Source organism: Canis lupus, chromosome 1 (assembly GCF_048164855.1).
Source record: "Canis lupus baileyi chromosome 1, mCanLup2.hap1, whole genome shotgun sequence".
In the NCBI taxonomy this organism is placed as follows: Eukaryota; Metazoa; Chordata; class Mammalia; order Carnivora; family Canidae; genus Canis; species Canis lupus.
Genome location: NC_132838.1, coordinates 102,872,172 through 102,884,663, shown reverse-complemented (window position 1 = coordinate 102,884,663; position 12,492 = coordinate 102,872,172). Strand labels below are relative to the sequence as shown.

At 44.1% G+C, this 12,492-nt stretch overlaps 1 protein-coding gene across 1 annotated transcript in view; it reads left to right on the top strand.

The window, feature by feature from the left end:
• The window catches only part of NLRP5 (NLR family pyrin domain containing 5), a 38,918-nt gene extending 29,332 nt beyond the window's left edge, over nucleotides 1-9,586 (top strand). Inside the window, exons 11-15 of the mRNA XM_072781069.1 lie at nucleotides 1,930-2,100; nucleotides 4,668-4,838; nucleotides 6,059-6,229; nucleotides 7,504-7,674; nucleotides 9,271-9,586. Coding sequence (XP_072637170.1) covers nucleotides 1,930-2,100; nucleotides 4,668-4,838; nucleotides 6,059-6,229; nucleotides 7,504-7,674; nucleotides 9,271-9,403 — 817 coding nt within the window. The 3' untranslated portion in view covers nucleotides 9,404-9,586. The remainder of the gene's footprint in view (nucleotides 1-1,929; nucleotides 2,101-4,667; nucleotides 4,839-6,058; nucleotides 6,230-7,503; nucleotides 7,675-9,270) is intronic.
• The last annotated feature ends 2,906 nt before the right edge of the window (nucleotides 9,587-12,492 follow it).

Here is a 12,492-nt window from a genome sequence, read left to right as displayed (position 1 = left end):
TGAGTTGCACTTCTTTCCACCCAGGGTTCCTTTCTCTTAACTGACATGGTCCAAGTGGTGGGGAAGGAGAGAGTGGAATCATTGGGTACCTAAGCCAAGGGTTAGAACGGGAGTTCTGACCCTATGGGAGTACCCCAATATTGAGGCATAAAAAAAGACCAGTAAATAACATCTGTGTCTTTGCTACCAAACTCTGAACAATATATAAAAGTCTAGGAGAGAACCCAAACTCATAGAACCAGAGAGTAGAATGGTGGCTGCCAGGGGCTGGCAGTTAGGAAAAGAAATAGGGAGAAGTTGGTTAAAGGGTACAGATGTACAGTTAAAGAACTCCTGGGGATCTAATATACAGCATTCTGCTTATAGTTAGCAATGCTGTGTTGTATACTGGAAAGTTTCACCAATGCCCAAATCCCGGAGAGTCTTAGCTTATGGTTGGAGTTGCCATCCCTGGCGTCCTTGAGCACCAAGCTCTGTGCTGTTTATTCCCATTAATGCCAACTTTACAAACAACCTGCTAGGTAGGAATTATTTTTACCTCATTTTCTGATAAGGAAAACAGAATCCAGAAGAAAGGAAATCTCTTATCTAAGGCCATATAGGGAATAAGAGACAAAGCTAAAATATGACCCCTGGCTTGATAACTAAGGCTTAGAAATCTCCCCCTTGATGACCTACAATCTGGGCAAAGTTGCTTCCCCCACTATTCCCAAAACGTGTCTTGTCAATAACCTACCTCTTTCATGAGGAGTTTGATTCTAAAGTCATAACAAAAATTGAAAACAAAATGGCACAAATTACCCTTTAAAGTCCTGAGGTGGAGGGTTGGAGGCAGGAAATCGCATTAGAAGCCAACATATCTTCTCTCCCTCAGTCTATAGGAGAGGGGGAAAACTTTCCCTCTATCCTCTTAGGTTAAATATCTGAGGCCTGCAAATTAAATTGATGATTGACAGGAGAAAAGGCACACATATTTTATGGGTACTACTTTTTTTTTTTTTTTAATGCATGGAAGCTTCACAGAAAAGATGTGAGAAACCCTAAAAGTGGTTAGAATCAAGCTTCTATATCATTTTAACAAAGTTATGCTAAACTGTGGAGAAGTAACTAGACAAAAGGAGTTTGAGGCTTTTAGGGACTGATAAATTGTGGGTAGGCAACTAGGAAATATGAGGGGTAAAAGTTATATGCTAATTCATCTCCATGTCATGTCCATTTCCAGTGACAAAAGTCATTCTCTTGTACCAAAGGGGGGGATACATGTACAAGGGTAGTTCATGCCCTGTTTTTAGACAGATGGGAAAAAGCAGAGAGCCCTTCCTGTGTCTGTTTTTCCTTAGTTGCTTTCAGCTCAAGATAATCCTTACACTAAAATGGCGTATTTCGGGCTTACATATCCTGACCCCCTTCTAATCTGACCCAGCCAGTATTTCTTCATCCAAACATCTCCATCAGTAAATGGAGTAAATGGTTGCTATATGCACTTCTCTATGCACTTAGATGGAGTTAATTTATTTAACTTTGTCACAATGAGAGTAGTACTATTAGGCTCTTAATTTCAAGTGCTATTGCATATTAATCTTTGAAAAACAGGTGGAAGGTCACCTTCTAAATAGGAAGGTCCCTAATCTTGGCAACACCTCACACCATAGTACACACGAGGAGCAAAGATACCTGGATGGAGAACAGGTTGACTTTGTCCATGTGTTTCCCATTATGGGTGATGGCTAATCTAGTCACCTACACCATTTAGACTATTAGGGTTGGGTTTGCAAGTTCAATGCAGACACAGTGTGACCTCAGCATATGTCTGCAAGACCATGGTCAGCCATGGGGGTGGTATTTCTTTCCCGTCCTTACAAGGAGGGAGGGGTAGAACCTTAGGAATAGACCTTCATCCTTTCTTTCCTGGGGGCTCTCTCCTTGCAGACTGGGGAAGTGTGGCCTCAAGGCTCCCGACTGCCAGGACCTGGCCTCAGCCCTCATCAGCAACCAGAGTTTGACACACCTGTGCCTGTCAAGCAACAGCCTGGGGAGCGAAGGCATGAATCTGTTGGGTCGAGCCATAAAATTCCCCAACTGTGGACTACAGAGGCTGATGTGAGTCCAGCTCACTTCCCTGGGTGGACTGCATTGTTTTGTTACAAACAGTATGTACCACTTGCCACACACAAAGTAGCAGGAACAAAGCTGTCATGATGAAGGTAGCTGATAGGAGCTGCATTTTGTCCCCGCCCATTTCTTCCTTCCGTGGAAAATTCTATCTCTGTTCCCATCTTCTTACAGTGAGAAGTCATCCTTCATCCAGATACAGACGTTTCTCGTTGTTTCCTGCAGTTATGTTCTGTAAAGTCACCACAAACACTGAACCACTTCTCCCTGGGTAAACACAGCATTAGGTTCCTGTGAGCCCCTGGTCACATTTTCAACCAACCAGAACCTAATCTTACTTTGTGCGTTTCTGTTTAAAGACTCCGTATTTAATACATAGTGTTGATTTATTGACATTGAACTCGCGGCCAACAGCACCACGACTCATGCCTGAATGAAGCTCATCTATGACGGATCTTCTCCATCTACACAGCACTGCCTTCTTGCACATGGAAACACTGGACAGCACTCCAGCTCTGCACATTAGTGCCACATTTTATTTTTATTTATTTATGATAGACACACACACACACACACACACACACACACACACAGAGGCAGAGACACAGGCAGAGGGAGAAGCAGGCTCCATGCACATGGGACGTGGGACTCGATCCCGGGTCTCCAGGATCGCACCCTGGGCCAAAGGCAGGCGCCAAACGGCTGCGCCACCCAGGGATCCCTAGCGCCACATTTTAAACAGCAAAGTCATCAACAAAAACCACAAAAATGCAGAAAACGTGGCAATAACTGGACCATGAAAAGGATACTTATTTATGATGAATTTGAAATGAGGCCAGCCTCAGCTGGGAACGTGTGCATTGGGGAGCTCAAATATTTCTCTGCTCTGCCCGTGCACGCATGTCCATGAACAGTCATGAGCACAAGTATGGATTTGGAGGGCAGCAAATAAATTTTAGCAAGCAGACAAATGTGCAAACACAGAATCCATGAATGAGGATCAACCATACTCACTGAACACCTAATGTAGGCAAACACATAGTTGGTAGGGATGCACAGGCAACCAATGTGGTCTCTGAGTTTACAGAGCTTAGGTTTTGGTAGGGAGAGCTGGGTAATTGAGATTTTTAGATGATGGTAATGGTGACACAGGGTTGGTAGCCACAGGGGTGATGCTCCACTACTCCAGACAGTACCATGCACATGGCTAGGGGATGCTGTGTACTCTAGCATACAGCAAGATGTTTCAGTAAGTTCTTTAAAAGTACCCCATCGCCAGATTACCCTTCTAGCCTACATCTTTCATCTTTCATCTGAGATCAAAGGATTATTACATCTGTTCCACACTGTCAGCTTGCCTTGCTGGGGCCACTTTGCTTTCAGCCATTTTACCCCGTTGACCAATTAGTTCACCAATAACCCTATAAATAATTTTTAAAATCAACATATGTTAATGGTATACCTGTAGCCAGAAATTCTGTTAAAGAATATAACTTTAATATACATGTCTACTTTGTGAGTTGCAAGGTGCCTCAGTGAATAAGTGATGAGAAGAGTCTGAACTCTTCCTCCTTCCCACTTTGGGGAGGGAGTATAGTGAACCCTCCCCAAAATGTTCATGTCCTAATCCCTGTAAATATGTAAACTCACATGGCAAAAGGGACTTTGCAGGTGTGATCAAGTTAAGGATCTTGAGATGGGGAAATTATCTTGGATTATCTGAGTAGTCCTAATGTAATGAAAGGGGGCATTATAAGGGAAAGAGAAGCAGGAGAGGAGGTGTGATAACAGAGGGTAGATATAATTGCTGACTGAAGACCAGGAGTTAAAGACTATGCGCTGCCTACTATAAAAGCTAGAAAAGGCAAGAAAACCAATTCTCCCCTGGAGCCTCCAGAAGGAACACAACACTGCTGACCTTTTGATTTTTACCCCAGTAAGATACTGAACTCCATAACAGTAAGATCATAAATGTGTATCTTAAGCCACTAAGTTTGTGGTATTTGTTACAGCAGGAATAGGAAAATAACACCTCAAATATGAAGAAAAATTAAAAAGTGACAATATCCTTTTCATGGTCCAGTTAGTATCACATTTTCCACATTCTTTGGTTTTCATTGGTGATCTTGCTGTTTAGCACATTTTTTTTTAGCACGATATTTTAATGTGTAGAGCTGTAGCGCTGTCCAGTGTTCCAATGCACAAGAAAGCCATGCTGTGTGGGTAGAGAAGATGCTTCATAAATGAGCTTCATTCAGGGACAAGTTATGGTGCTATTGACCCCAAGTTCAATGTTAATGAATCAACAATATGTATTGAATAAAGAAATGCATAAAGCAAGGTTAGGTACTGAACAGCATTCAGCCACGTGCATTATGTCAGGCATTGTGCTAAGCACTCCATGGTTGTCCTATTACCCAAGCCAAAACCTTCTTAAAGTCCTCCTTAAATAATCCTCTCCCAAAGGAGGAGCAAACTGAAGCTAGCAGAAGTGGCTTACCTGAGGTTACACCAAGTCATGAATATGACCTCTTTCCCTTGTGTGTGCCCCACAGACTAAACGAATGCAACCTGGATGTTGCTGGCTGTGGCTTTCTTGCATTTGCACTTATGGGCAACAGACATCTGACACATCTGAGCCTTAGCATGAATCCCTTGGAAGATGATGGGATGAACCTTCTGTGTGAAGTCATCATGGAACCATCTTGTCACCTCCAGGACCTAGAGTAAGTTTCAATGGTTGTTGGGGGTCAGCTCTACTATATAGGGGTTTGGAGTTCCTAGAAAATCCAGAGATGTGAGCAGGAAGACTGGTACCCAAGATTAGTTCTTAGGTCAGATGATGCTCGTGTTTTCCAGGGGACACTGCAATGAGTGTGGGTAGAACACGAAATGAGTCCACACAGGAGCCCCGTGGCAGGATTTTTGGAGCTTAGGTCACTCTTGATTTCTAAAACCTGTTCACTTCTCAGAAGACCTCTTTTTGCCCTGAGTTACTCTTCAGCTGTTCATTCTATACAGAATGAGGGTAGAGATGGAGGGGCGCTTTCCTGACACCTTTTCCCTCTGAGGCTCAAATTTCTTTACCTTTTATTGGACTGTTCTACTCAATAAGAGTATTCCATCATTGAACAGACTATAGGAAAGTTAACAAATATCAATGAGCAGAAATAAATCTCCAATCTAACAACCAATCCATAAATGCTGTTAATACTTTGACAAATTCCTCCTGCAGTTCCACTGAAAGCATTCTTGCCACATGGCAGGCACAGGACTTTAAATATTTTACACGTTTAGACTCATGTAGTTCCCTACCAATCATTTCCAGGGGAAACCAGAACTCCCTAGAACCCAAAACCTTGCCTTTGGTCTCACGTTCTGTCCCTTAAGGATCGCAGACCATAACAGTAAACAAAGTATGGCATGGTATTCCACTTAATGATGCATGGTAACTTTAAAAATCCCCTAAAACTAGACACTGAGCTTGTGCCCAATGGTTTGGTCATGTGTACCTTGTAAATATTTGTGTACTTGGTACCCCAAACCCATCTAGCATTTCAGCACCTTCTGTCATCTTTCCTCACCCTCTCAGGAACTCTATCAACTTCTCTCGTGTGTGTGTGTGTGTGTGTGTGTGTGTGTGTGTGTGTGTTTCTTTCTGTTCGTCCACTAAGGAGAATCTTTATCCCATCTCCAGGTGGGAAGCAAGCTCTGATGTGCTTATTTCTTTTTCTAAAGATACCTCCAGCCACATCACATGCTTTCCCCACCTACCACTATCATCCCTCCTCACCTGAACCACTGGATGCTGCACAGCCTAAGCCATTCCCAGGGATAGACAAAAAGGTTATCAGTGAGGAAAGAGTCAAGGAAAGCCCCACCGATGTTTCTGGGCACCATCCCCCTCTGGCACTCTCCTCAAATGACACAGGTTCTCCTCTTGCAGATTGGTTAAGTGTCATCTCACTGCCGGCTGCTGCAAGAAACTGTCCCATGTGATTGTGAGGAACAAACACCTGAAGAGCCTGGATCTGGCCGTGAATGCCCTGGGTGATGATGGCGTCACAGCCCTGTGTGAGGGGCTGAAGCACAGGAAGGCTTCTCTGAAGAGGCTTGGGTGAGTTCCCGGGGTCCCCTGTATGAGGCCTGGGTGACAAGGGAGATCAGAGCATGAAGTTGCTGAACAAAACAGCGTTCCAACTCTCACACCTCCATTTGAACCTGCCTTTGTTCCTCCTGGTGCTTAAGAAAGGACCTCCCCCCCCGCCCCCGCCCCACTTCTAATCAACCTTAAGACATTGCATAGGATAGCTCTGGGCTTTCTACTGTGAAACCACTTATATATTCCTTCTGAATATTCCCTTCCTTCTGAAACAATAAAGGAAGAATCCCTACATCTATCAGATTAACCTCATTCATGTTGGGAATCTATGAACTGCCTTACACTATCACTGAATTACTTCCCCTTGCCTCTTTCCACAGCCTCCCTAATAGAGACTTCCTGTTTTCATAGATGCTTAGATATTATTTTAGAAGCAAAACCAATAATAATGTTTATTCAATCCCACCTTACCACCTAACTATAGGCAGTTATACCTACTTGAGCTATGTCCCACGACTTTTTACTCTATCACAAGAAATTCCCAAATACACAAAATCTAGAACAATTGGGGCACTGAAAATCTTATGCTTACCACCAGGTTTAAATGATTCTCAATATTTTGCTCTATGGCGTGAACCATTTCATAGTGAGTTATAGTTGTTCTGCCTCTGAATACCTCAACATGCATCTCCAACATAGGGGAACATGGCTACCATCCAATTACTACATCTAACAATATTGTTTCGCCCTCAGTGCTCTTAGGCTAAAATCCTAAATCTTAATGTGACCTAAAGTGGCTAGCCTCCTCTCACATGATGGCCTCTGGCTCCCCTGTAGCCATCTGGTTCACTCTCCGTGTCTCATATATGACCCACTCTTCCTTCCACAAGAGCCAAGTACGTGCAATTTCCTAAGCCCTCCTTGCTACTTCCTGCCCTGGTTCCTTTTTCTCTTGGGTTTCGGGTGAAATGCAGGTTCTCAGCAAGTCTTCCTCCATGTGCCTTCTCTTGTTCCCTGGTTACAGGCTCTCTCACCTTTGATCTTTTATTCTTTTCACAACTGGAATTAAGTTACCCAGCAGCTCTTAACAGGAGAACCAGCAGCAGTGGTAGCACCATCCTTTGGGAATCTGTTAGAAATGCAAATGTCCTGGTTCCTCCCCAGAATTGCTGAACCAGAAATGCCAGGGGTAGAGCCCACCACTCCATTTTAAGCATTAATGTGAAAGTCCAATGAGTTGAGGGGTCAGTCACTGAACTTTGGAGGCATTTCTTGTGTTGACCCTGCAGGTTGGAGGCATGTGGACTGACTTCCGGCTGCTGTGAGGTCCTTGCCTCGGCTCTCCTCTGCAGCCAGCGCCTGACCAGCCTGAATCTGATGCGGAATGATTTCAGCCCCATGGGAATGACGAAGCTGTGCCCAGCCTTTGCACAACCCACATCCAACCTGCAAATAATCGGGTGAGTACCTGGCGATTGTCTTCCAAGATGCAAACCACCTTCTGCTACAGGCATGCTGGTTGGTGGAGAAACCCAGAAGCTGATATGGTGGCTTAGCAACTAGGTCCTTGTTTCAACCACTAAGTGCCCACTGTGCTCCGGGCACTGTGCTGGGGATACAGGGATAGAGATGGAGGTGTGAGGTTCCTGATATCATGGGGCTTACTTTTGGATGGATTTAGGAAGAATGGAGAGACCACATACACATCAGATGTTTATCCTTAAAAAGCTAATAATAGAATTGCTATATAATCCAACAATTCTACTTCTGGGTACCTACCCAAAAGAATGGAAACCAGGATCTAGAAGAATTATTTGTAGACCTGTGTTTATAGCAGCACTATTCACAGTAGTCAAAAAGTAGAAGCAACCTAGGCATCTGTTGTCAGGTGAAAGGGTAAATGAAATGTGGTATATCCACACAGTCCAATCTCATTCAGCATTGGAACAAAAGGAAGTTCTGATACATGTTACAACCTGGATGAACCTTAAGGACGGTTATGCTCAGTGAAGTAAGTCTGATGCAAGAAGACAAATACTGTGATTCTACTTAAGTGGGGTTCCTAGAGCATCCAAATACATACAGACAGAAGGTAGATGGTGTGGCACCAGGTGCTGTGGGAGAGGGATGGGAAGTTGGTGTTTAATGGGCAGAGTCTTAGTTGGGAAAGATGAAAAGTTTACAAGGATAGATGGTGGAGGTGGCTGCACAGCAGTGTGAGTATGATAAATGCCACCAAACTACACACTGAAAAACGGTTAAGACGGACAGCACATTGAGGTTGGTTTTCCCATATTTATTTCAATAGCAAACTTCCCTGAGAAACTCTTCTATGTGACCCAGCTTCCAGTGGTTGGGTTTGTGCAGGAGCCAAGTGTCAGTATATAGATGTAACAGGGTGGTTGTAGTGTGGGATCTGAGGAGCAAAATGGATTGGAAGGCATGGCTCAGTGGATTTGGAGATCCCAACATGGCCAAGGAGAACTGTCACAGTGATCTATTTTGCAAATGAGCTAGAAGGGCAGAAGATTGGGTTGAAAGAGCATGTTTGGACAAGTTCAGCCTGTGACCATGGAACTTAGCACTTGAACCTGCAAAGAGGAATCAGACCTTGATTTTACTAATGGACCTTTCAGAAGCCTATTTCCCTATCCACAAAATGGAGATGATTCTGTGTATCTATTTGAATACCTGTTTCTCTCTCTTGTCCTAGAATATAAGCTTCATGAGGTTTAGGGACTTTGGCTTGCTCATCACTGCCTCAAAACACTATTATAGGGCCTGGCACAAAGTAGGTTCTCAGGAAAGAGTTCATGGATAGATGAATTATCACACCTGCCTTTTAGGACCATGGTGAGGGGCAGATGCCTATAAAAGCTCAGTGTAGCACCTAATACATCTAAGCGTGCTTTTACAGGTAGGGATTTACTCTTATTCTATGGAGCACCTCAAGAGTACAAGAAGAGGTTTTAGATCCTTGATGCACTAAGGAAATTTTAAGGAAAGGAGAAGTAGTCAGAAGCAAATTCCCAGAGTAATGTATCTCTCTTCTCCAGGCTGTGGAAATGGGAGTATCCCACTCAAATAAGGAAGCTGCTGAAGGAAGTCCAGCTAGTCAAGCCACAGATTGTCATTGGTGATGATTGGTATTCTTTTGACGAAGATGACCGGTACTGGTGGAAAAGCTGAAGACTCCTCCCACCCCACCCACTCTGATGGAAGAACATTAAAAATAGTCTTCTGGGGTAAGCTGTCCCAGAAACTCCCTCTTGGGGATAGAATATTAGTTCTGGTTCTCACAAAGCCCTCAGTGACATAGGCTGTGACTTTCAAATCCTAGGATCTCAGTATCTGTGAAATGTCTGTCCTATCTTGGAGCATATAGAGAAAATTGAATAAACATGGAGAGCATTCAAGGAATAATTACAATGTGACCTTCTTGGGTAGTTCCAAGAGAAGAGTGGGAGGGCTTAGTCCTAAAAGTGGCCCCCAAATGTTGATGACACAACTCTGCTGGTGTTAAAAAAAAAAAAATCAAAGTACAATCTGAAAGTCAAAGGATGGTGTGACTATCATTATCTAAATATAAACACAGGGATAGGGATCCCTGGGTGGCGCAGCGGTTTGGCGCCTGCCTTTGGCCCAGGGCGCGATCCTGGAGACCCGGGATCGAATCCCACGTCGGGCTCCCGGTGCATGGAGCCTGCTTCTCCCTCTGCCTGTGTCTCTGCCTCTCTCTCTCTCTGTGACTATCATAAATAAATAAATTAAAAAAAATAAATAAATAAACACAGGGATACCTGGGTGGCTCAGTGGTTGAACCTTTGGCTCAGGTCCTGATCCTGGGGGCCTGGGATTGAGCCCTGCATCAGGCTCCCCCACGAGAAGCCTGCTTCTCCCTCTGCCTATGTCTCTGCCTCTCTGTGTGTCTCTCATAAAAAAATATTTAAAACATGTATAGAAACACAAACTGAACATGTTTCTTAGTGTAGTTAATGAACTGCTCTACCACCATCGCTGAGAAGAGCAGACTGCTGATCTTATGTAGGTAGGGATGTGGGAGAAGCATGGAGTTCAGGGATTGGTGAATCTTCGGAATGAGTTGATCTGTAGTCTCTTCAGTAAGGCTGCTTAGCAGTCACAGGTGTGTTTACTGGGGTGAATCTCTTCCTGATTGGCTGAATCTCAGAAGCTGAGGGGAGTCCTTCGTTGGCTTGTCAAAGCATGTTCACTGGGGTAAATTGTCTTGGATCCAGTTCATGGGTTTACACCTGGTTGGTTAACTACTCTTTACTATGACTACAGAACCATCAGTCTCCTTCTAGGAAAGAGGGAACACAAATTCTTGTGTTCTCACCAATGTGTACTTTTTATTAGTCCTTCCATTTATTTCTCTAGTCTATGATAATGATAGCTAACACCGCCCTTACTGTGTGCCAGGCTCTACTCTAAGCACAATCTACAAATTAACTCACTTGGACTTCAAATTAAAGCATTTTTCAAACCTGGAAATGTTTTCATTCTCTGATCTGCCTGCCTCCTCTTTACCCCTGTAATGTGCTGCTTGAAAAGTTTATGCCAGGCATGGGGAAATGCCAGCCCTGTAGTTTCATTGGCCTTATGTTACTAGCATCATCTTCAATCTTTGGTGTCTCTGAAGGAATACTTTTTTAAACCCATGTTCTGGGAGTATTCACCTTACATAATGCTTGTGCATTGGACCAGTGGGGCATGGTGTGTGTGATGTGAATGGGGCAGAGGTGTCACAGTTACACCTCCTAAATTAGAGATCTCAGTCTTCAGAATACCTGTTCTCTGGACAGCCTGGGTGGCTCAGTAGTTTAGCGCTGCCTTCGGCCCAGGGTGTGATCCTGGAGACCCAGGATCGAGTCGCAGGTTGGGCTCCCTGCATGGAGCCTACTTCTCCCTCTGCCTCTCCCTCATGTGTGTCTCTCATGAATAAATAAAATCTTTAAAAAAAAAAAAAAAACTGTTCTCCCACATGGGGCACATGACCATCTGGTCCGGTGAGGCAGCACCACTGATGTGTGTGTTAAATACTAATAAAGCATTACTATTTTAGTCTTTTTAAAAGGATATCACCTTACATAGAGCTAAAAATACCTAATCCCTTCCTTCTGTGTTTCATGGAGTCTCTTGAACACTACATGTCCCCCATCTCCCCTGACAGTACATATGTCCCATTTTGGAAAATTGCTGCCTGAAAAGGAAGATCAAAGAGAAGGCACTGTCTTTTTTATTCAGATCGGTTGGTGTCCTGGCCCTCTTAAATGATTTTTATGTGACATGAGACAAATGTCAACCTCCATCAGCCTTTATTTCCTTATCTGTAAAATAAGGAAAATACCTACTTCTTATGGGCAGTTTGAAAAGATGAATTCCTGGAAAGCTCTCAAAGCTAGAATATTCATTCCACAAATATGTTCTTGGATACCTATTTATCTGTGGCAGTCCACGATATTGACACAAACTCAGCAACTTAAAACACATTCCCTCACAGTTTCTGTGGGTCAGGAGTCTGGGTGCGGTTTAGCTGGGTCCTCCACCTCAGTGTCTCACAAAGTCACGATGTGTCCTGTAGGGCCATGGTCTCATTGGGGATTCAACTGGGGGAAAGAACCTCTTTCAAACTCGTGGTTCCTGGAACCGTTCATTTCTTTGCAGGCTATTAGATGGAGGGCTTCAGATTCTTGTCGGTTGTCAGCCAGAGGGTATTCCCAGCTACTTGTGCTGCCGCTCTATATAACAGGTTGCTTCTTCAAAGCTAGCAAGAAAGAGAGTCTCACTGCAAAGCAAACTTACAACTCCATGTTACACAGAAGTGAGATCCCACCATCTTTGCCATATTCTATTTGGCTGTAAGTCACAAGTCCTGCTCACATTTGAGGGGAGTAGACCCCACAAGCGCATGAACACCAGGATGAAGGGATCATGGGGCCACGTTATAGTCTGATGCTCTGCTCTGAGCTCTAGCTCTAGAGGGAAACTTCTCTCAACTCCTCCATGTTGGAAAGGGCAGCTAATGTCTTGTTCCCCCAGCTATCTCCAAGCCTACAAAAGAATTTACCAAGTTGATGAGGCCAGAAGGAAGACCCCAGGCCTGTGTGGCTTAGCGCCTCTGGGCACTCCTTCTAAGCAGCCTATCCTTAGGACATGTGTACTCTTTCCTCCTCCATGCCACATGCTTCCTGGGGCTCTGATGAAGGCAAAGTGTTAGGAATCTGCAAATACAAGGGCACCTGGGTGACTCAGTGGGC